The following is a 24,414-nucleotide window of genomic DNA, read 5'->3' on the forward strand; positions in this document are numbered from 1 at the left end:
AGTGCAGTCTAATTGTGCATGGGAGGAGTGTTCTTTCTTTTGGTAATTTCATAGACGGTGCAGTTAGAAAGGGGCGTTTGCAGCATTGAGGGAGTGAACGCAGCTGACTTACTTTCTGGCTATTGGAAGCTGCTCTACTCATTCCCTTTAGGTTCAGCGCAAGAGAGATGCGCACGTATTCTTTTACATAGCTGTGTCGTGGCTAAGGGGGTCTTTTAATAAATATACTAAAGATTATCATAATCACAACCAGAAACTCTTCATTGTCCCTGAAAGGGAAATAAATGTTGCAGCAGGAGCATATGGAGTACAAGGCACACAATGACAAAATAACATAAGTCATAAGTTAAAAAAAATTAAACCCAGACTAAATAAAAAAATGTAAAAAAGAAATAAAAGGGAACATCATACTCGTACGAATGATTACTTAAATGTGTTCAGTTCAGACATATACCATGAATAGACAATTATCAGTTATTGCAAAAACGACAACTTGCAGATGTGCAAATAAGCGATGGTAAATAAGAAGATGAGCAACCTAAAAGCTAGTTGCCACTAAATTAAAAAAAAAAAAAAATAGTACTTGGGATAAACCTGATAAAGCTGAAGCCTTTTTGTCCTCCTCCTAGGAACCCTAAACCGATGTCTTGAGACCCAGTTATAAATGAAATACGATGACTTCCACCACACATATCAGCGAAGCGCAGAATCTGTCTGCCTGCGCCTCAGTGAAATTCACTAAAATTGAGTTACACCAACTGCGCCACAACTTAGACCTGCTTTTAGATGGTCTAAGGTCTAGTCTACTTTCTGTCACTAAATTGGCAGGTGTGCCGGAGCGTGTAAAAGAGAACACCCTCTGCGTACCGGAATGCCCAATAAAGCGCAGCATAGTCTGCCAAATTCCCAAACGCAGTAAACTAGACGTGCCCCTGCCCGAAAATGAAGATGCATCGATTTTTACACCAAACGCACATTTGCCTGTCTACAAAAATGAATCCCTAAAATTGTACTCGTGAACAAATGAAACTATCAAAAGTTTTTGTTCGAACAACACTGTTGACTATTGAGGGCACCAATTTATTAAATAACTCATCACGCACTCCTAATGGAACTGTTTTACAGGCTCTGCAAAAATAGGCAGCTGGTTCTCAGTATTATATCATTTTGACATTCTTTACAATACTGTTTTTGCCAGTCTTTTACCAACTCTTCATGTATCATTTTGTTGTGACAACTCCAGCCCAAATTAGATTTTGATAGCAGGCAACGTAAACAATTCTGTGAAAAGAAAAATCAGCTTCTTTTGGTGAAAAGTACTGGACCTGTTCACATGAGTGACGGTGCTGGCCGCGTTCAATCCAATAATAATAGATCCATATTAATAAAATGTAGTAGTTATTTAATCCTGCATTTACTTTGTAATTTGTATTGCAGTTTTATATTACTATAATTATGGGGCAGTATAAATGATTAAAACAGAGTATAAATAGACAAAAAGCTGTTCAAATACAGTATCAGAAATGAAACAATACGTAGGCTACTGTACATATATACCATACACAAGAAGCTACTTGCACACGGATGTTATATTAATTATATCATGTAATTGAGTATATTCAGGTATACATAACATTTCATCACAATTCATCACATCACACATTTTGGATTAGTCCTGCATTGCACCATTCAGGGCATGATTGTGTAATCATCATTATGCTGGGAAAATCAATGTCAGGTCCATGTTCTATTGGCTACTCAAAATGGTCCTTTTTCTAAGAGAAGAGGCAGGAGCATGAGCGCGAGGAGGAGACGAGAGAGACCGTCCGATGCTGGTTGGCATGGTAACCTGGCCAGGTGAAAGAAAGCCTGGGAGGAGGGAGGGAAAGGAATAGAAGGGAGGTGGGGGGGCGCTTTTGTCTCATGGGAGTAGCCTATCAGCAACTAGCCTATGTGCTACAATCCCCTGAATGTGTCATCACTGCCTTCTGGGTGGAAGAAACATGGTGCTTGTCACCAACATATAAAAAGCAACAATTATATGTAAACAGTACACCACTGTGACATTGTGTTATTTTTTCCTTGTCTGAGTGTACAGTACTAATATAGTTGCAGCTGCTGTAATCATTATATTTATTTATGTAGTAGTTGTTGTATTTTTTTTCCCTCCTAGAGATAACAACTACACATGCAACAGCACTGGAGAAATGATGAGGGGGGAGTCATTTCTGTGTGTGTGTGTTTGAGCTCAACATAATCATACAAGCACATATACAAAGCTTGTACATGTACCGGTATGCATCTATCAGGGTACTTATTTGTCTTATTTATCACAGGCCACATTGTAGCTATTGTTTCTCTCAGAAGGTCTTTATGGCATTATATTATATTATGGCATTATATTTACATGATTATTTTTTTTTAATATTGTAGCTAAACGGCAAATTGACAATTGTGTCATTAATGTATCAATGCATTATGTGAGAATAGCAGGGGTCCCCAAGGATGATATGAGTAGTCCACGGGCCTGTTCTAAAAATGGTATCACCAGAGATGGGACATTAAGATTTCCAAGAAATGTTGTAGAAGTGATCATTTGAAAATGCAAACGTTTTTGGGATTTATATAAATAAAATGCTGTATTTCATACTGATATTTATTTTTTCATACTTTTGTTCAATCATTGTTGATGATTACTGTAAGAAATTATTAACATGATCAGTGCCTTCATATCATTCAATATTAATAATAAATTCATTAAAGGTTATTTGAGCAAATTTGTTATTTCAGAAGCGTTTATCAAACTGGTAGCGCTTCACATTAATTAGTGGTAGCACTCAGTTTCAAAAAGGTTAGTGACCTCAGGTATCTAGTATGCAGCATCTGTAGGACTACTATTTAAAAAGAAAATAAAAAGTCATGCAGATTTCATGGATTTCTCCGCTACATCCTGAATGCAGAAACCATTTGATATTCACGGTTCAGGCATGTTATTTCCGCTACACAGCTGAGCTTCTTCCATCATTGCTGTTTGTCACCTCGTGGAGTGTTCCAGACTGCCAGGAGTGTCAACAACATCGCCAAGTGCTTCCGCTTAGCCACTTACATGGCAAAATGCAACTAGCTGTGCCCTAAAATGATAACGTTTACATAGAATCTTAGCTGTTATATTTTTCCCTCGTTTTTTTCTGAACGTGCCTCACAAAAAATTTATATTCGTCATGCAAAATAAATCAGCGTTCTTTTCTGTAGACGAGCCCCAAATGGCTGCAGAGTAAATAAGAGATGAGGCTTAAATGTTTGCAACCTCTTGCCTGACACTTCTCATCACATCACCGGAGTCACGCTTTACACGTGTATGTGTTTGTGTGTGCGTGTGCATGTGTGCGGTAAGTATCTGGGGGCCAGAGAGCTGCTATGTTTTGTTGGGAGATATCGCCAGCGTGTATTTGGTGTGATGTCTTCGGAGGGTTCATTGTACCTTTTAGGCCCCTCATATACAAGATGAATGCCAACACCTCTTGTTGCGTTTAATTCTTACTAAAAGGAAAGCTACTCATTCAGCTGTATTACATTAAAACTGCATAAAATCTATTGTGAGGCGGTTACCATTGCTCCGTATGTTTTTAAGTGTATTGCTGTATAACAAAAAAAGTGAACTGTAAGTGTAAAAAAAAAAAAAAATACAGAATAAAAAACATACATTAAAAACGACATGATATTCCGTACAGTATATCATAATAAAGTGGTCACACCCTTAAGCACAGCATCATGTTGTATTTAAGTAGGAGTCGATTTCATAGTGAAGCATATCGGCACCGGGTTGATCATGTGACGGCAATGTTGCATCAAAAATTCGTTATAATTTTCCTCCTCTTAATCTATTATGAACAGTTCCTGCCATGATCACATCGTACCCCAACACCACACTGGCCACGCAAGGTGAAGAGAAGAAAATGAGCTGCACGGCTCATGGTGAGAAGCCCATCATGGTACGCTGGGACAAGGAAGAACGTATCATCAACCCCGAGACCAGTCGCTATGTGGTTACAGTCAAGGAGGTCGGAGATGAAGTCATCTCCACCCTGCAGGTAGGAGTGTACCTTTCAAGTTAAATATTAATCAAACTTCACAATAATAGTCAAGGCCTTTTTTGTGTGTCATGATGAGTTGATGAACAATTGGTGGCAAAATGAATGCTCATAATTTCCCACCACCACTGTATGAAAAGCAGATATTCTATAGATGACAAATTAAAGGATCACCTGTTCAAATGTGTCTTTCTATTTAGTATTGATGAGCTATATTTGATGGGTCACATAATTAGGAACCACAATGTGTAAAAAAAAAAAAAATGGGCATGACAGCACCTCAAATATGTCAAGTTGACAAAAAAATGTGTCGCGGTTACAAAAGCATAACCGAGGACTCAAGGAATGCTAGACTATATAAAGTTGTAAATTGCTTTGACAAACAAAGTCACTGTGGTGCCGTCATCAGATCATGCCAACAGTGAGGGAGGACTCTGGCTTTTTTTCCTGCCACGCCATCAACTCTTTTGGTGAAGACCGAGGGATCATTCAGCTCACAGTGCAAGGTATAACTGCTGCTTTTTGGTAGAAACATATACAGTGGAACCACTAAGTTCAAACACATTCACCTTGACATGTTTAAGTTCACGAAAACACTCATTAACTTGTTTAACATAATACTGAAGTGGTTTTGATTTGAATTTGACACAACTTTTCTTCTTCTTGGAACACACTATGTTCGGGCTGGTCCATTTTTCTGAATTTGTGTCACAAAACAGGACCCCAAAAAAGCAATATGTGCAGACATCTTTTAGCATTTGTTGATCTGAGCTCTCTTATGACGTATGATATGCTGACATGAGCTGCAGTAATGCTGACATGACTGCAGTAATAGTGAAAACATGACTTGTCAATTTTGCTCTTTTCAGAGCCTCCTGATCCCCCAGAGGTGGAGATCAGAGAAGTGAAGGACAGAACTATCGCCCTACGTTGGACTATGGGATTTGATGGCAACAGCCCCATCACAGGCTTTGATATTGAGAGCAAAAACAAATCAGGTAGGGGAAAATGTCTCATATGAAATATGATCCACAATATATGTACCACACTAAGCCCGTGCAAATCTCTCAATGTGTGTTTGGTAATTAATTACACTGTTCAACACATTAAAAAAAAAAAAATACCGGTAAATAATCAGAGTTGTAAGTAAAATTTTCTGGATTCATTTTTTTCACTGATTCCAAATCTACCCTCTTTTTTTCACATAAGGTTTTTGTAATGATAATGATAATAATAATAAGAAGAATAGAGCAATATATTTAGTAATATTTATGAATTAAAGATTAGGTTCAGCAAGAGGTGGATTTTTTTCTGAAACATGATCATAGCTATAAATTACAATGAATCTGTATTGAGTAAGCTTCTGTAGGTCAAACTTCAAAACAAAACAATGAAGCTATCTAAAAAAAACCTTAGGATATAAAGTAATGATATTTATTAAATCAGTGCCAAAAGTTCATTTAGGGACACACAAAACCATCCCTGATTAAAATTTGCTGTTAACCAATGTTATTTTTGCTCTCACTTTATGTTAGCACTAATTCAAACTATCCTGATTGTCTCATTTTACTTCAAGGGGAAATCAACTCCAACATATGTTGTATGCGCCCTCACTGGTCTAAGCACAGCATTCTGATTACAACTGCGTTTGACGAATATGAGTTAAGAAGCAAAATCCACCCGCTTTTATGCTTCTCAGGGGGCGGCCATTTTGTCACTTGCTGTCGACTGAAAATGACATTGCAGTTGCTCAAGGGCTCAGCTTAGCTGTGCCGTGAATGGCTGTTACCTGAGCCCTGAGCCACTGTGATGTCATTTTTAGTCGACAGCAAGTGACAAAATGGCCGCCCCTGAGATGGATAAAAACAGGTGGATTTTGCTGCTTAATTCATATTCCTAAAGCATAATATTAATCAGAATGCCAAGTTTAGTCTAGTGGGACTGCATCGAACATGCCGTTGTAAAGAAATGTTTTGGGTTGACTTTCTCTTCTAACTCCTGGCTTGACTTGAACGGCCCACTATGAACTTCTCCACTTTAACAGCCTCCTGGGACACAGCTCAGAAGACCAAAGATGTCTCACCTCAGCTCAACCAGGCCACAATCATTGACCTGCACCCGTCTTCCACCTACAACATCCGCATGTTTGCCAAGAACCTAATTGGAAAGAGCGAAGCCAGTAATGAGCTCACCATCACCACCGACGAAGCTGGTAAAATATTGTCGTCCGTGTAAATATATAAAACTCACATTTCCATCTTGATTAATTGCTGTGTGTGTCCACCTGAAACAAATCAGCACCTATGCTCAAATAGAAACCGCCATGTGTTCATGTTGATTTCGCACAAGTAATACAAGTATGTTATTGATTATTGTATCTTATTTAGACTTAAAGACCAATGATACCAATTACAGTCGAAACCCAAACACTGCGGAAAGTTAAAGACGAGAAGCAAAAGAGAGTCATCGCTGACGAGGTCAATTCATTAGCATCCTGGTGACATAGCCCCATTGGCTCTGTTGCATTATTGAACACGCGCTGACCCTGCACTAAAAGCAGAACTTTTCAATTAGCGGCCTCAGTAATAAATGTCACACAATGGTCAATAGAGTCCATTTGGACCCCTCTCTGCGAATTAGCCCCCTATCAATTCATCTACCCAACTACCACCCCCTGCAGAGCACTTCCACTCATAAGCAAGCAACCCCTTTTAAACTACACCCATCACATTTGTGCGAACCACCAGGTCCAGACACACTTAGATATATTTGTCTTTGCGCACAGCTTGCTGATGAATTGAAAGTGTTGTAAATCTGTCTCCAGCCCCTGACGGACCACCTCAGGATGTACAGCTGGAAGCCCTATCTTCTCAGAGCATCAAAGTTTCATGGAGGGTAAGTTACTATTGTGTTTACTATGTTGTTTTTTTAAGTTGAATTGTTTGAAATTGCACTTATTGCACAGGATGTTACTCGACTGATCAAAACGTTTTGTCTGTGTACCATCACAGTCATCCAAGTGATGGTAATAACAACACAATGGTTGTTGTTCTTGTTTGTTGATGATGTTTCAACTTCGTCTGTTTTGAATTTTTCAATTAGGCAAAATAGAATTGTAAATGTTTGTTTGTTTGCGGGATTTTTTTTTTTTTTTCATCCCTGGCATTTAGCTAAATTTTCCAGTGCGGTATTGTCACTTGAGCACAAATACATCCATGCAGCTCGGTCACTAAACTGTGAAAGTGAACAAAGAGAAAAAAAAACCCAATGTTGTCAGCCAATAACCCCTCTCGCTTCTTTTTTAGGCACCTAAGAAACACCTCCAGAATGGGGCGATCAAAGGCTACCAAGTGGGCTACAGAGAGTACAGCTCAGGTGGAAACTACCAGTTCAGCGTAATCAGCGTCGAGACAACCGGCGACAACGCAGAAAGCTTGGTTCTGGACAATCTCAAGAAGTTCACCCAGTACGGCGTTGTGGTGCAAGCCAGTAATAGCGCAGGCACTGGGCCATCTTCCACTGAGGTGGCTGCCACTACACTGGAGGATGGTAAGAAAGCAGGCAAAAAGCTTCACCGTTGAATTCCTTTTAATAGGCCACATTTTGACACCAAATGGCAGGACAACATGTCGCACAATTGCTGTTCATGTCTAACCAGTGATTTCGGCAGATTGACTCCAAACAAAAACATTCTGTCTAGTCACTTTTATTTTTACAACTCTTCGAAGAATAAAACAGAATGGATGGCAGGGGGCCCTTACTTGCCTAAAAGAGAGTGTAGCCTATTGTACAGCTTGGGCTAAAATTACTGGTCGAACTATGTGTCATGTTCCGGAGAGGTTTAAAGCCGAAATCAACCCAAATGCATTTTTCTCAAGAATATGTTGCCAGCAGGCCTACTAGTTGAAACACGGCATTCTGATTAATAGTGCGTTTGTGGAATATGATTTAAGCAGCAAAATTCACCACTTTTTAGCCATCTCACGGGGTGGCCATTTTGCCACTTATGTCTACTGAAAATGACATCACAGTTGCTCAGGACTCAGGTAAGGACCAATCACGGCTCAGCTTCAGAAAACAGGTCAGCCGTGATTGGTCCTTACCTGAGCCCTGAGCAGTTGTGATGTCATTTTCAGTCAAAAAGTGACAAAATGGCTGCCCCCAGAGATGGCTAAAAACGGGTGTATTAACTCTTATTCCACAAATGTTTATCAGAATGCCTTATTTCAACTAGTGGCCTTGCATAGAATATATTTTTGAAAAAAATTTGTTTGGGTTGACTTCCACTTTAAGGAACGTTGCAAATGTTCATGGGGGACATTCTGAGCACTTAACAGATTCGATTATGTTAATTAAAAAATAACAATGAATTAACAAATACCTACAGGTATTCATGTAATAAAATGTTTTAAAATGCATACCTGTCCAAGTCAACTTTTAGCCCACTATGTATAATAATATACACTAAGGATAAAAACTTCTCCTTTGTAAGATAATACAAAAAAAGTCATAATAATTATAATATAAATAATGTCTTTCAATCTAAAGTATGCCTGTTCAGGGCCATTTTCTGTCAAAATACCCTTGACCAAGATAGCAGACTTCCTGATGCCTAAAAAAGTCTTCAGCCGGAAAACACATACAGAATATCTTTTGAGCCTGTTCTACCGTGGTCAATATCAAAGAGGCGGGCAAAATTGGTACGCTTCAGAGAGTTGATTGTGAGGTTACATTACAACCTAGTGGAGATTAGAGAGTACCGCTCTGTCTCCTCACTCTTTTATAGCAGCTGCTGTTTGCATACGTTGTCATCTCTGTTCTTCTCCCTCCCCAGTTCCAAGTCGTCCTCCAGAGCACGTCCAAGCCACAGCTACGTTTCCAGAGGTCATCTCCCTATCCTGGCTGACCCCCCCTAAAGATGCTCTGAATGGCAACCTGCTGGGCTTCAGGGTTATATACTGGGCCAACTTGCCCGATGGAGGTACACTATATGCACGACGGACCGGTACTCATTTGCACTTTGCATTTGTTATCAAATGTTTTTGACAAGATAAGTTCACCATGGTCTTGGTTTATTTCCCGTTAGATATTTTTCTAGACTAGAATCGAGTCACATACTCTGATTCCTGAATATCCTCTCGCTTGCAGCAATTTGCGTACACCCTTGACTTGGCTTGCTTTCAGTATGACTCAGTTGCTTCTTATCAAGTAATTTCTGCATATTCTCAAATTTGCTATGAGCTAAGAAAAACGGTGTTATGCTGAGTAATGAGGTTTGTTACTGATGCTGGTGAGTAAGTTGTAGCTTGGAGTCACCCAGGTGCATTGTGGGCAGCCTACAAGGAATCATTTTCTTTTGACCCAAATTGTTCATGGCGATGGGACGTCAGAGAACATGCTACAGCTACGCCGTTGTCGCAAGCTGGGTTTGCGTGAGTGGGAGTTGGTTGTGACAGCACAATTACCTTCGACCCCTGCCCTGTCACATCATGTTGGCCTGCATATTAAACATGAATGCTTAAGGACTTGACAGCCTTGAGGAGTTTGCATGGTAACAGCAGGCAGTCTCAGTATGTGGGGAATAACAACAATGTATTTTACCCACACGGATAGTATAATATCCCAAGTAAGATTTTATAAGTTTGTTTTCCAATTTAATATCCAGACTATGCCGTTTATTTCATAGTCTATAGCAGGGGTCACTAAGTCCGGTCCTCAAGGGCACCTATCCTGCATGTTTTCCATCTCTCCCCGCTGCAACACACCTGATTGAAATGATCAGCTAATCAGCAAGCATTTCAGAAGCCTGATAACGATACAGATAATTTGAAACAGGTGTGTTGCAGCAGGGAGAGATGGAAAACATGCAAGATGGGTGCCCTTGAGGACCGGACTTGGTGACCCCTGGTCTATAGAGTATTATGTACTGGGGGAACAAAATATTTTGAACAACCAACAGGGGGCGATATAAAACACCGTAATACCCTTGCCAAATATTGTGCTTTATACAGTAAATGAAAGTACTGATCCATCGTTAATTTTATTGTTTGTTTGTTTGGTTTTTTACTTTGAACCCTTTATCAATTTGGTATAAATATAAACCAACAAAAAATAAATATAGAGTCAATTAGCATTCTATATGCTATGCTTAGCTGACTGAAAATTGTCAGGCATTTAAATAAAGTTCTAAATTTTTTTTTTTTTTTAAACGGTGAATATTTACCATTATAATAATTTTTACTTTCTGTGTATCACTTCCAGCCAGTCCCAAATAAAAGATCATTTTAAGAAATGTTGCAAGGGTATGAGTAATTATGATCTTTACTATACTTTGGCTTATATTGTTTGGGATTTTTGTTGTTGTTGTTGTTGTTGTTGTTGTTGTTGTTGTTATTGTTTGTTTTATATATTTTTTGCCATTTACATGATTTATGCAGATTGAAACAAACTATAACCTGCTGTGAATTAACCACAGCATATAGCAAATAGCATAAGAAGATGGTTCATCCTTGTGGGTTTAACCTATATTTTATGTGATCACATCAGATTTAGAGTTCCCCTTATTCTTGTCTTTTAATTGGTCACGAGAAGCCAGAGACATACCGCAAAGTATGTTATCGTATACATTCTGCGGGGCCAAATTAAAAGCAGGATGGAAACGGGGCTCTTGACGGAGAAGTGTAGCCATATGATATAAATGATTTGAATATTGGGGGTCATGTTTAGGAGGCTGCGAGTCAAGAGCCACACATGCAGACCCTGATTATGGGGTTTCTTAAACTTTCTGATTAAATTTGACATTCAGTTCAACCATTTAAAGGCCAGGCTTTGACAACCTTGTGCCTGACAATATTTCCATCCACTACTTGTCATCTGCTACATAATCTAATGCAATGTTGACAACAATGGCAACAATAAGTCCAGCTACAGGAAGTTTATTACAAGAAGAGAGAAGTTGACTTTACTGAATTGTATTCATACTTTTTCCTCAGAGCTTGGAGAGATCAGGAATGTAACCACTTCCAAGCCATCGCTGGAGTTGGACGGGCTAGAGAAGTACACTAACTACAGCATCCAGGTGTTAGCCTTCACCCGAGCAGGCGATGGTGTTCGCAGTGAACAGATTTACATCCGCACCAAGGAGGACGGTAGGCAGTCATTTCCGTGCTCAAAAGGATGGGAATCACATTCTAACCAATTGAAATGTTGATACCTTCTTGTTTAAATTCCGTAAATACTACTCTAGTATAATTTTCTTTGTATTTCAGTTCCTGGTCCTCCTGGCGGTGTGAAGGCAGCAGCTGCTTCCAACTCAGTTGTGTTTGTGTCATGGCTTCCTCCTCTCAAAGTGAACGGCATTATCAGGAAATACACCGTTTTCTGCTCCAATCCACACCCCACGGTAATACATTAACAGTACTAGACAGTAACATAATTAGAATGTCAATATATATGAAATGGAAAAAGTATCTGATTATTTTACTATAACTGTACATACACTGTGCTGTAAACACCCGTATGCTAGCTAAATCCACATTACTTCAAATCACTTTTTTCAGAATCTTTCAGTTAAGTGCGAAAGTGACTGGTTTATCCATTTTTAGTTGTAACAGAAAGATCTGAATAGAATTTCTTCCCACACACAGGTCAGCAGTGAGTTTGAGGCGGCCCCAGATGTGTTCTTCTACCGGATCCCCAACCTGAGCAGAAACCGGCAATACAGCATATGGGTGGTGGCTGTCACCGCTGCCGGCCGCGGAAATGCCAGCAAAATCATCACTGTTAAACCGATGGCTGAAGGTAAGTGAAACTATGGAATGTTGAAAAAGATTCACGAATGGCAACTGCCTGCTCCCGCAGTTTTGAAAGTCTGCAGTGTGACTCTTCTTGTGGGGGGCATTGGAGGACATCAGGGGTGCATTCGTTTGAGACAACAGTATCAGAAACAGTGTTTTGTTTTTCAACAATTAAATCAAATTGAAAAAAAATAAATTAAGTGTGTCACCAAAGATGTTTTGTAACAAAAGATACATCGTTCATGTGAGTTCACACTATCACCACGTGGCATCGGTAAAATGCTCACGACCTTTCTTGTGGCCCTGTCTGCGCAAGTCATGACTTTCTTAGTGTGAGCATGGACACGTGCAGATAAACCGCCAGGTATCAGGACCTATGATTCTTATCAGGGCTTACACATCACTTCTCAGTGTATTTTGTGGATGATCTCTGCATTAGAGGATAAAGATGTGCAGCCATCTGTGACTCAGAGAATGTAAGGGTCTGAAAGAAGACGAATGCAAAGAAAACCGGATCAACCCTCATTTGAATGCTCCTGGCTAGTCCTAAATTTGCATATTCTGGTGAAAATGTTTGTCTTTTTGGGATCCCAAAAAAATTCACTTTACTCATTCACTGCCAGACATTTTCAGACCCTCTTTTACCCTAATGTTTGAATTAATTGGAAAAAAATATATAAATAAATTCCTGGGACTGAATGGCTGGAAGTAAATTCATCATTGGCAGTGAATGAGTCAATTGCTTCCTCTGGAAAGTCTAAAGAAAGCCCCAACACCAGTTCCACTGAAATTGAGTAAATGTATCGAACTTAACAAGACATATAAAAAAAACTGTCAACAACCCATTCCTATTTGCTATGAAAAAGAGTTAGTTAGGGCCCATTCATTGCTGCTTGGGGTTTGAAATATATCGATTTTTTTTTCTTCTTTTTTTAATAGCTCCGGCACGCATCTTGACCTTCAACAGGACAGTCACGACACCTTGGATGAAAGACATTGTGTTGCCTTGTAAGCCAGTAGGGGATCCTTCTCCAACAATCAAGTGGTTGAAGGAAATGTAAGTATCCAGAAGACAATGTGACCGCAAATTAATGTCTCTGTTCTAACTGCTCACTTAACACACAAAACATAAAGCTGATTCACGTCACACATCTGTGTTGCAGCAATGGAACCCCTGCACCTGTTGTGATTGACAGCCGGCGCAGTGTCCATGGTAACGGTAGCCTTGTTATTCGGACGGTGAAAGCAGAGGACTCTGGAAACTATACTTGTGTTGCCAGTAATAGCTTCGGCTCTGATAAGATCGTCCTCAACCTGCAGGTTCAAGGTAGGAAATGGAGTACAGTCAATCGCCGCATACTTGTGGCTTGACATTTACTAAGTCACCTTGACGCTGTTTTATTTGTACACCAATCCTATATCCTCCTCCACATATTCGCTGTTATTGTGCTCTGACCAAAGCAATTCAAGTAGTACTTCGGCACCATCTCGTGGCATTGCGGTGCCAAATAACTATGGTGAAGTCAACAGAGGAGCTTAATTTGGACAAAAGTAGGACTTCTGAATGATTCTGAATCGAAATGGGACTATTCCCGGTTGAATAAAGGTTACATTTAAAATTGAAAAAGTGCATTGCAGCCATATGTTGACATATAGGTGGAAAGAAACGATGTTGAAGTGAGTTAAGGAGTTTCATTTTGACAAAAGTAGTGCTTTATTATTGCCATTTTTGGCCTCTATAGGCAATTACGAACATTATTAGGTGGCTATCAATTACTGGCGGAATTTCGGTATTTTCAGCAGACCTCCAGCCCTATCCCTGCAAATGGCGGGCGAACACGGTAATAGAAAAAAAAATACTAAATGAATGGTCCCAAAACATGAAAGCGATGGTGATAGGTGGTGGTGAATATTTCAATACACAGTGATGCTTTCAAGTTTTTTATAGTGCCACTCCCAATTGAAATTTAACATTAGACATTTTGGGGTGTTTTTTTAAGGGTCAGGAATGGATTATTGGTTGCATTCATTTCAATGGGGGAATGTAACGTGAGCAAATCAGCAGTTATTTCTATGTTCATGAAGCACCGATCTTCATTTTTTTTCTACAATGGGTTAGTATCCCACCCTATTTTGTTTGTAAAAGGATTGTGTCTATTTTCTTTAGTTCCACCCGACCAACCTCGACTTACAGTGACTAAGACAACCACAACTTCCATCACGCTGTCCTGGATACCTGGAGACAATGGCGGCAGCTCCATAAGAGGTTGCATATCTGTGGAATTTTACACCATCGTCATCATCTCTCAAATTACCATTCCTAAAGTGATCTGGCATTCAATAACCGTATTTTATCCCTAGGCTACATTTTGCAATATTCAGAGGACAACAGTGAACAGTGGGGCAACTACGCCATCAGCCCAAGTGAGCGCTCCTATCGGTTGGAGAACCTCAAGTGTGGCACCTGGTACAAGTTCACCCTAACGGCCCAGAATGCTGTTGGGCCTGGACGCATAAGTGAGATCATTGAAGCAAAGACTCATGGGAAAGGTGAGGGACACGTTCATTCGGTGTTTGCAAAAATCACAAATTATGAATCACACAATTTGTCAAGAAAACGGATGGTCTAACATTCTACTCAGTGTTTCCCGAATGGCTTGGCTCAGCTGGTAGCTGGGGCTCATCCTTACCATCTTCTCATCCTCTCATCCCTTCAGAACCTCAGTACTCCAAAGAACAGGAGCTCTTTACCAGTATTAACGCCACTCGAGTGAAGCTCAACCTGAACGGCTGGAACAATGGTGGATGCCCGATCACTTCCTTCACGCTGGAGTATCGGCCCATGGACTCTCCTTCATGGACCACTGCCCAGCGCACCTCCCTCACCAAGAGTTACATCCTCTACGACCTGCAGGAGGCAACCTGGTACGAGCTGCAGATGAAAATCTACAACAGCGCTGGCTACGCTGAGAAGAGGGTCAAGTTTGCAACGCTCAGCTATGATGGCAGTAAGTTCAACTCAGCAGGAATTCTTAAATGGGACTGTTGACTCTTGCAAGTCCCAAAGCCGCGTTTGCAAAGGCTTCTTGGCGAAACGAGCTTGGCCTGTAGAACCGTTTTAACTTTTATGGGCAATTGTAATTGAGTACAGAAGTAAAACATATTTAAAATAAAACTTAAAATGTTGCTTTTATTTTGAAAATGTGAACGTTTTGGGAATGGAAATAATCCAATAAATTAATTAAATAAGACATAAATAAAATGTGAGCTTTTATTTTGAAATTTTGAAGAAGAATAGAAAAACTTAAGATAGGAATGAGCTGAATAAATTAAAGTTAGAATGGTTTTAATTGACCAAGAAATTTGGAAATTAGATGTTTTTGTTTATGTATTTATTTATTTATTTATTTATTTAAATTTAGTGAGGATAAAGAGTTCCACTAATGGATGGATGGGTGGATGACAATTTTTGTCTTCTACTTTGAAATTAAAAAAAAAAAAAAAAGATAGGAATAAGAATTAGCTGAACAGTTTAAAGTTGGACGGGTATGAACCAGTGGGAAAAAAATAAGGTAAATGCCCCAAAATTTGAATTTGGGGATTGTATTTTGAAATTTTTAGAATAAAGGTTTGACAGAATAGCTACGTATGGCCCTCATCATCCACACTGTGCCACACGATTCACCTGCTGCACCACATAAAGTTTGTCTTCTATGGCAGTGGTGAGCCGTCAGGGTCAGCAATGTTCTGCTGGCCACTATCCAAAGCACCGACCTACGTTTACAACTTCAACTCCAACTCCAAAACCCTCTTCATTTAACATTTCTCATGGCTGCACTAATTACAGTATATGTGGATCTTCCCTTTTTTTTTTTTTTTTTTTATCTTCTCCAGTGATATTTCAATTGGGCAATATCATAACACAATGACTCCTTTGCAGGCACCATTGCCCCACTGGTGAAGGCACCCAATGTGAGTGAGGACACCTCTGGAGGTGGCGAAGGTTTGAAGATGATGGTGACCATTTCCTGCGTGCTGGTGGGAATTGTTGTCATCTTCATCGGCCTGCTGGTACTGAGGAGGAGAAGGCGAGAGCAGAGGCTGAAGAGACTGCGAGGTGAGACAGCAGAGGGCACCCGCGTCTTGTGCGACCCTTTCCTCATCTTCACACAGCATATTAAATATTGTATCCTTATTTTGTTGCCTAGATGCCAAAAGTTTGGCTGAGATGCTAATGAGGTAAGAGTCTGGCCTTAGCATCATTCCGCTTAATGAAGGGCTTGTCATAAAAAAAATCATTTATGCTTCCCAGTAAAAACACCCGACCAGCAGAACCAGTCAACAAACAGCAGCAAACCCTCCGAATGCACATCGACATCCCCAGAGCTCAGCTTCTAATTGAGGAGAGAGACACCATGGAGACTGTTGGTAAGCACATCATAAGCATACCACTGCTGAAACACATTTTCGAATAAGTCATCAGTTCCATGAACAATGATCGTGTTTCTGAGCTTGCCCTTGTTACTGCTCTGCAGACGACAGGTCCACTGTGTTACTGACTGATAACGACTTTGGGGAAACCCAGAAACAGAAGTCATCCACAGTCACCCACACTGTCCACTACCAGTCCCTCTCCCAGGCCACCGGTCCTCTGGTAGACGTGTCTGATGCCAGACCAGGAACCAGTAAGTCCAGTACGGACCCTTTTTTTAACTTCAAAAAATATGCAATTTACCGAGATTTGAATTGGAGGCTATTGTTCATTTTGTGGATTATTTAGCCACAAAGTCACTTTTCAGTAATCCAATATGGACCATGGTTTTGACTTGTACTGTATCTGACCCATTAATCGGTCAATATTAGCTCATTTAAAATCGGATGGCCTTTCTTTTTTTTTAACTTTTTTTTTGTTTACACATTAACAATTTACTACATAAGACAAACTTAATGATGTTCAAACATCCCCCACAACTGCCCCCCAAAAATCGGCAACAAAATCTGACCAGTTTCGCCAATTTTCACTTTATTGAGCCATGGACAAAGTATTGTAAAATAGTCAAATGTTCTGCTTGCAATTCATATCTTTATTGTTGTAAGCGTTAAGGGACCCAACAAAATAAGTTATTTTATTCATTATCTTTTTATTAATCTAACAATTTCTCAGTTATCAGAATTTTATTCTGCAAAAATAAGAAACAGCATCACCTTAAAAACAAAAATCTATATTTTTTTGCTTTTTTTACAAGATTATAAGATTTTATGCAATATTGTGAGCTTTTTTATATTGCCAACCTCCCCACAATATCGTGATAATTATCGTATCACGAGGTTCATATCGTGATAATACCGTATCGTGACGTTTGAATATCGTTATATCTCTACTTATTTTTACCCACCACTATTATGGACAAATTAACATGTACTTCAGCATCACTACTTAAACGTTCATGACATCACATACTAAATAGCTTCTAGTTAATCACAAATGTGTTTGGTGAGGTTGTAGTCAAGACTCTTCCACGCCAAACTCATCCAACATTGAACTTTGTCTTGTGCGCTGGGGCAGAGTCATGTTTGCTGCAATATTTTTTTTCACTAAAAACCTCATCATATTAAGTGGCAGCCACACATCAGCTGTGATCTAGCAAGTCAGTATAGATTTGGTGTTACAGTAAAGATTGGAGCGTTCAAGACCTGATGCAAGTGGCGGCATATAGAATGTCATTTTCTTGTGAAGCATTTGTGAATGTCTAAATGTTTAGTCAACTAATATGACCTCTGGGTTCTTAATGTAGAATTCAAATTTCCAAACAGAAAAACTGCTGCATACAATATTAAGAGACTAGCGTGAGACTGAGTTCACTCTGCTGTGCCTGAATGTATCATTTCAAAACAATTTGCAATTATATATTTAAGTCAGGCACGGTGGTCGACTGGTTAGCACGTCCGCCTCACAGTTCAGAGGTCGTGGGTTCGATCCCGGCTCCGGCCTCCCTGTGTGGAGTTTGCATGTTCTCCCCGTGCCTGCGTGGGTTTTCTCCGGGCACTCCGGTTTCCTCCCACATTCCAAAAACATGCATGGTAAGTTGATTGGATACTCTAAATTGCCCCTAGGTGTGATTGTGAGTGCGGATGTTTGTCTCTGTGTGCCCTGCGATTGGCTGGCAACCAGTTCAGGGTGTCCCCCGCCTACTGCCCAAAGACAGCTGGGATAGGCTCCAGCACGCCCCGCGACCCTTGTGAGGAGAAGCGGTACAGATAATGGATGGATGGATATTTAAGTCAACCTTCTTCATTCAATGCTGAGTGTCGTAACCTTTTTTGGGGAATGTTGTAGCCATTCTTTAATAGACGGTATAAGTCTTTAATCTATTCAAGTTGCATTTACTACCAAAGAAATGACTGAAATGTATGTCATGCTCCAATATTTTGTATAAACACATCAACTTTCACTCTTCCTCTCAGACCCGACTGCCCGCCGCACAGCCAAAGCAGGCCCAGCTGCTCGCAACCGGTACGCCAGCCAATGGACCCTGAACCGCCCGCATCCTCAAGTCTCCTCCCACACGCTAAGCACCGACTGGAGGCTGCCCACGCCAAGGGTCGCAGGCTCTGTCGACAAGGAGAGTGACAGCTACAGTGTCAGCCCATCTCAGGATACTGGTCAGCATCTATTTTTATGCATGGCGGTGTCATTAACATCAGTAACATCATCGCATTTTCTGCTACCTTTAAAAATGTATCCTTACGTCACAAACACTCTACCACTGACCCTGTACACTAATATCCTCCCCTAACCTCGGGCTCGCATTTAGACCGTGCTCGCAGCAGTATGGTGTCGACGGAGAGCGCTTCCTCCACATACGAGGAGCTCGCCAGAGCCTACGAGCACGCCAAGATGGAGGAGCAGCTGCGCCACGCCAAGTTCACCATCACCGAGTGCTTCATCTCCGACACCTCCTCGGAGCAAATGACGGCCGGCACCAACGACTACACTGACAGCCTAACGTCCAGCACGCCGTCCGAGTCAGGCATCTGCCGCTTCACTGCTTCCCCGCCCAAGCCTCAGGACGTCAGCCGGGTCATGAACATGGCCGTGCCCAAGGCCCACAGACCGGGTGAGGCAATTATTGCCAGAGCCCACAGAGCACATCCTCACTTAACATTGACACGTACTAACATTTTTAACTTCCTGACAACACTAAAACTTCAAATCCCTTAAAGTGGAAGTCAACCCAAACATATTTTTTTCAAGAATATATTCCCAGAAGGCCCACTACTTGAAACACGTCATTCTGATTAATATTGTGTTTCTGGAGTATAAATTAATCCACCCATTTTTAGCCATCTCTGGGGGAGGCCATTTTGTCACTTCTGCCTAACTACTGAAAATGACATCACAACTGCTCAGGGCTCAGTTAACAACCAATCACGGCTCAGCTTCAGAAAACAGGTCAGCTGTGATTGGTCCTTACCTGAACCCTGAGCAACTGTGATGTCATCTTCAGTCAACAGAAGTGACAAAATGGCCGCCCCGAGAGATGGCTAAAAACGGGAGGAAACATAATATTTATCAGAATGCCTGGTTTTAACTAGTGGGACTACGTACAAGAGATACTTGAAAAAAATATGTTAGAGTTGACTTTCTCTTTAAATATGCTGAACATCAACTTCCAATTTGATACTGTGGTTGCCAGCAGTAAGTCCAAAATGATGAGTTTTCATTGAAGTCTTTTGTTGTTCACTGGTCAGTTGGATAAATGACAAGACACTTTAATGGCCTTTGCAACTTTACACACTCTCCTCAACTTCGTGATTAAGATTTGTGCTTTAAAAAAGAAATATAAGAAAACATTCTGGATCCATACTTTTATTACAGTAGACGCAATAGTCTCAAATTCCCTCGAGGAGCAAGATTTAAGACCCCTGCTCAACCCTAATGGCCTTAGCTCTGGATGCTTATACAGTGAGTCCCCACATATTCACAGTTCAGAATTAGGCTATTTGCTGGTTTGTTTTAACCTATTCTTCGTTATTTGCTGCAAAACTTACCTATTCAATCATTTTTTGCTCAGACCCAAGCAAAAACTATAATGCTATTGCGCCATCTGGTGGCATCTTGCTGCCAAGGAAACAATTTGAAGTGAGTTGAGAGGCTTCATTTAGAAAAAGTAGTCATTTGCCGCCAGGTTGTGGTATTTATAGGCAGTTACAGGTCATTTTTAGGGGTGGAATGTGAATTACTCACGGCAGGGTTTGGTCCCTCTTCCTCACAAATGGAGAGGGGAGGTACATGTACGAAAAATGTTTGGTGAACTGAAAATTTCAATGCAACAAACTTCGATAACATTTTAAGTTGGGTAATTTAAAAAAATTCAACTGTTTTCAGTTTTGCTGAAAATTTGCTTTCCTGCATTTGGCCTAACCCTAACCCAAAGAAATAAGAATTTACAGAACAGTTGTCCCTTTTATTGAACCCCAACTTAAAGATATAAGTAAAAACAACTTGCTTCCTTTGATGCGCTAACTAACATTGTTTCCATAAATGTTAGTAATATATATTTTAAAGTTCTTCCAACTTAACTTATTCAGTGCCAAGGACATATAAATATGTCTTGACCTATAAATATGTCTTTGAGATAGAATGAGTTAATCAATCAATATTTATTCAACTCATTCACTGCCAAGGAAATATTTATTCGTCTTTTCACAGTAAAGCTATTCAATCCCAGGAATTTATTCATATCATTTTAAATATTTTTCAAACGTAAAAGAGGGTCTGAAAATGTCTGGCGCTGAATTTAAAGATGAAGTCAACCCCCAAATGTTCTTTACAATAAGATGTCCTATGTAGCACCACTAGTCTAAGCACAGCATTCTAATTAATATTACCTTTGTGGAATATGAGTTGAAGTAGTAAAATCCACTCGTTTTTGTCCATCTCAAGAGGTGGCTAATTTGCCACTTGCTGTCGACTGAAAAAGACATCACAGTTGCTCAGGTAAAAAACAATCATGGCTCAGCTTCGGCAAATAAGTGAGCCGTGATTGGTCGTTACTTGAGCCCTGAGTAACTGTAATGTCATTTTCAGTGGCAAAATGGCGGCCCCCTGAGACGGGCCAAAACGGGTCGAGTTTACTGCTTAACTAATATTCCACAAACGCAATTGCAATCAAAATACCGTGTTAACATTAGTGGAGACACGAAAATATTATTCTCAAGAAATGTTTTGGGCTGTCTTAAAATACTGTTTGAAGGGGGAAATCAACCCAAACACATTTTTTTCAAGAACATGTTCCCAGCAGGCCCACTAGTTGAAACACGGCATTCTGATTAATATTGCGTTTGTCGAATATGAGTTAAGCAGAAAAAGCCACACCTTTTTAACCATCTCAGGGGGCGGCCCTTTTGTCACTTCTGTCAACTGAAAATCACAACTGCTCAGGACTCAGGTAAAGACCAATCACGGCTCAGCTTCAGAAAAGAGGTCATCCGTGCTTGGTCCTTACCTGAGCCCTGAACAGTTATGATGTCATTTTCAGTCAACAAGTGACAAAATGGCCGCCCCCAGAGATGGCTAAAAACGGGTGGATTAACTCTTACTCCACAAATGCAATATTTATCAGAATGCCTTGTTTTAACTAGTGAGCCTGCATAGAACATATTCTTGAAAAAAATATGTTTGGGTTGACTTCCCTTTTAAGGCCCAAAAAATACAAGCTGTGTATTTTACAGCGTATCTGTGTGTTTTGTCCCACAGGGGGCGAGTTGGTTCACCTCCCTCCTTACCTGCGCATGGACTTCCTGTTAAACCGAGGCATGTCCTGCTCAGGGTCATCCAGGGGGACGGCGAGCGGGGAGAGAGCGGCCATGGGCCAGGCCTGTCTGGAGCCCCAAAAGAGTCGCTCGCTGAAGCGGCCCTCTCGCATGGCGCCCCCGACACCCACAGAGGCCCCTCAGGCCAGCAGGGACCCAGCGGCCCAGCGACAGCTCGGCTCAGCCGCCACACTCCCCCACAGAGAGGGCTCCGAGCTGGCCCAGGCCGCCAAGCTCAGTACCTCCCAGGAGTCCCTGCTGGACTCCCGAGGACATCTCAAACAGAGCAGCAATCCCTACGCTAAATCCTACACGCTGGTATAACAGCAGGGGCTCTTGGACGGGATTAGAATTCACTCTAACACTGGACTTAACACTCAAGTGCAGTAAACTGACTCACCACGCAGTTCTGTATATATGTCCGGGCCCTCCAAGGGTGCGGTCAGGTTTACTAATCTACTTTTATTTATTTTGGAATGTCCTTTCATCTCCTCTTTGTATTTCTTTTCTTTTTTTTCACTTGAAAATGGGGGGGGGAAAAAATCACTCAATCAGAAATGACTGCAGCCAGAGTGTTGCCAAACTGAGTAACTGGGGGAACGTTATTTACTCTTCATTATTGTTCGTTCTTTATAATTGATGAGTGATTATTAATTGTTAGTTGACATCTATTAATAATCATTCAAAATTGATTACCATAGCAACAATGTTTTCATAATAACTTGGACATGTTTTTGTTTATTTTTCTGGAGTGGAAGATGAGGATGAGAAGTCATTTTTTTCCTATGGAATATCACTGAATGAAACTTGGAACAAAAGAAATTGACACCCGTTCACTTTTCAGCTGCTCTCAAATTGTTACTTTTTTTGAAGAAAAAAAAAAAATCTATTTCCTATGGATGCATGGGGACTGACCAATTCAAAGACAATGACGATTACCATCATAGCTGGACAGCCCAGCCAAGAAATTTGTCACACTTATGAAATGATCCAATGTGAAGATTTATTATTCTTATTACTATAAATATATATATGAAAAGAGAAATCACTTTTATTTGTGGATATTACAGGGAAGAATTGATTTGGTTAATAAAGTCTTTAGTCATGTTTGCACACATCTTGTTTTAATTAGGAAATGGCGTCTGTCGATCTTTCTGTGTCCCATTCTCCAATGGTGCAATATGAAAAAAAAAAAAAAGAAAAGTCTATGAAAACTATTGCTCTATACTGTACTGTAATGATGAAAAATAACTATGTTGTGAGTGTACTGGACACATTCCAGCTATGTCTTCAGGTAGTTTGCCACTGCTTGTGTGCCAGGGTGGTGAGTGGTGTTAGGCTAGAACATGGCGGGTTTCCACAACTAATGGTTGGCACTTCACAGCGCCCCAACTTGAGTGTGTCCAAATAGATTCCCCTTCTCTCAGTGCACTAGGAAGAGTCCTCGGGGCTCTCACTCTCCTCAGTAGATCTACTGTTGCTGCATTGCAGTGATGCTCCTCTACAGGGAAAAGAAATGTGAGACAATCCAGCGGATCCCCCATTCAAAACAAAAATATATATACAGAATTTGGGAAAAACCCGAAAAATAATATGATGAGAAATGTTTTTTTGTTTGTTTGTTTTCTTTTGTGGGCTACCCTGGCGCGTTTTGACCTTCTGTTTCTTTAACATTTATTGCTGAAGGGAGAAGAATATTAACCATTCTTCCGTGAGGTTACTCTGTCGGTTTCTATGATTTGTTTCATTCCTAACTGTCTTCGTTCTGATGTTTAGTTTTTAACAACAATGTCACATTTTATTTTTTAACGTCGGTGTTCACCGTGGTGGCACTGGAATAAAGATAAACTAACACAAAATTCAAATTTGCTTAATAAAATGGCTGTTCCCCAATGTGTTCTGCACGAGTTTGACATGAATGACCCTGATGATAATCGTGTTGATCGCGTTGATGATGGCGCTTTATCGGAGATGAGGGGAGAGAAAGGTGTACTGATGAACATTCAATTGTTGGTGAGTCGTCGGCTATCCACAGCTGTGGATCACTCATACGCCTGCAGGTGGCAATGGTGTTCTCTCATTCAACCACTAAATTGAATCGACTACAAACTGATGCAAACTTCCAATCTGGGACCTCCAGACTGGAATAAAACTGGCAAGGTTTCTTTTTATTTATTTATTTCTCTTTTAAATTTATTCCTTGCTATTGGATCCCACTTACCTTACAAGGCTACAAAATAAAGACCTATAAATTAATTGCTGTTAAAGAGGAAGTCAACTAAAAAAATGTATTTACAAGAATATGTTCTATGCAGACCCACAAGTCGAAATATGGCATTCTGATAAAAACTGCGGTTGTGGGATTTGAATTAGGCAGTAAAATCCACCCATTTTTGTCCATCTCTGGTGGCGGCCATTTTGCTACCTGCTGTCAACTGAAATTGACATCACAGTTGCTCAGAGCTTAGATAACGACCAATCATGCCAGGTGAGCCGTGATTGGTCGTTATCCGAGCCCTGAGCAACTGTGATGCCATTTTCAGTCGACAGAAGTGACAAAATGGCTGCCCCCTGAGATGGACAAAAATGGGTGGATTTTGCTGCTTAACTCATATTCCACGAACGCAATATTAATCCGAATGCCAGGTTTAGACGTGTGAAGGCACGTAGAACATATTGCAAATAATTTTTCGGGTGTTGACTTCACTTTT

At 40.5% G+C, this 24,414-nt stretch overlaps 1 protein-coding gene across 2 annotated transcripts in view; it reads left to right on the forward strand.

Moving 5' to 3' along the window:
• The window catches only part of dscama (Down syndrome cell adhesion molecule a), a 99,629-nt gene extending 76,033 nt beyond the window's left edge, over positions 1-23,596 (forward strand). The window contains exons 12-33 of one of the 2 annotated variants that reach the window (XM_086057404.1): positions 3,895-4,091; positions 4,501-4,597; positions 4,961-5,089; positions 6,136-6,303; positions 6,916-6,986; positions 7,397-7,640; positions 8,926-9,072; positions 11,084-11,239; positions 11,360-11,493; positions 11,738-11,891; positions 12,827-12,944; positions 13,051-13,214; positions 14,055-14,153; positions 14,249-14,437; positions 14,605-14,895; positions 15,828-16,004; positions 16,096-16,126; positions 16,200-16,315; positions 16,423-16,581; positions 18,353-18,550; positions 18,703-19,005; positions 21,648-23,596. In XM_086057404.1, the coding sequence (XP_085913530.1) occupies positions 3,895-4,091; positions 4,501-4,597; positions 4,961-5,089; positions 6,136-6,303; positions 6,916-6,986; positions 7,397-7,640; positions 8,926-9,072; positions 11,084-11,239; positions 11,360-11,493; positions 11,738-11,891; positions 12,827-12,944; positions 13,051-13,214; positions 14,055-14,153; positions 14,249-14,437; positions 14,605-14,895; positions 15,828-16,004; positions 16,096-16,126; positions 16,200-16,315; positions 16,423-16,581; positions 18,353-18,550; positions 18,703-19,005; positions 21,648-22,027 (3,722 nt within the window). In that variant the 3' untranslated portion in view covers positions 22,028-23,596. The remainder of the gene's footprint in view (positions 1-3,894; positions 4,092-4,500; positions 4,598-4,960; positions 5,090-6,135; positions 6,304-6,915; positions 6,987-7,396; positions 7,641-8,925; positions 9,073-11,083; positions 11,240-11,359; positions 11,494-11,737; positions 11,892-12,826; positions 12,945-13,050; positions 13,215-14,054; positions 14,154-14,248; positions 14,438-14,604; positions 14,896-15,827; positions 16,005-16,095; positions 16,127-16,199; positions 16,316-16,422; positions 16,582-18,352; positions 18,551-18,702; positions 19,006-21,647) is intronic. The other variant, XM_086057405.1, reaches the window with a different exon arrangement.
• The last annotated feature ends 818 nt before the right edge of the window (positions 23,597-24,414 follow it).

Source organism: Filicampus tigris, chromosome 17 (genome assembly GCF_054856515.1).
Source record: "Filicampus tigris isolate MCC_2025a chromosome 17, RoL_Ftig_1.0, whole genome shotgun sequence".
In the NCBI taxonomy this organism is placed as follows: Eukaryota; Metazoa; Chordata; class Actinopteri; order Syngnathiformes; family Syngnathidae; genus Filicampus; species Filicampus tigris.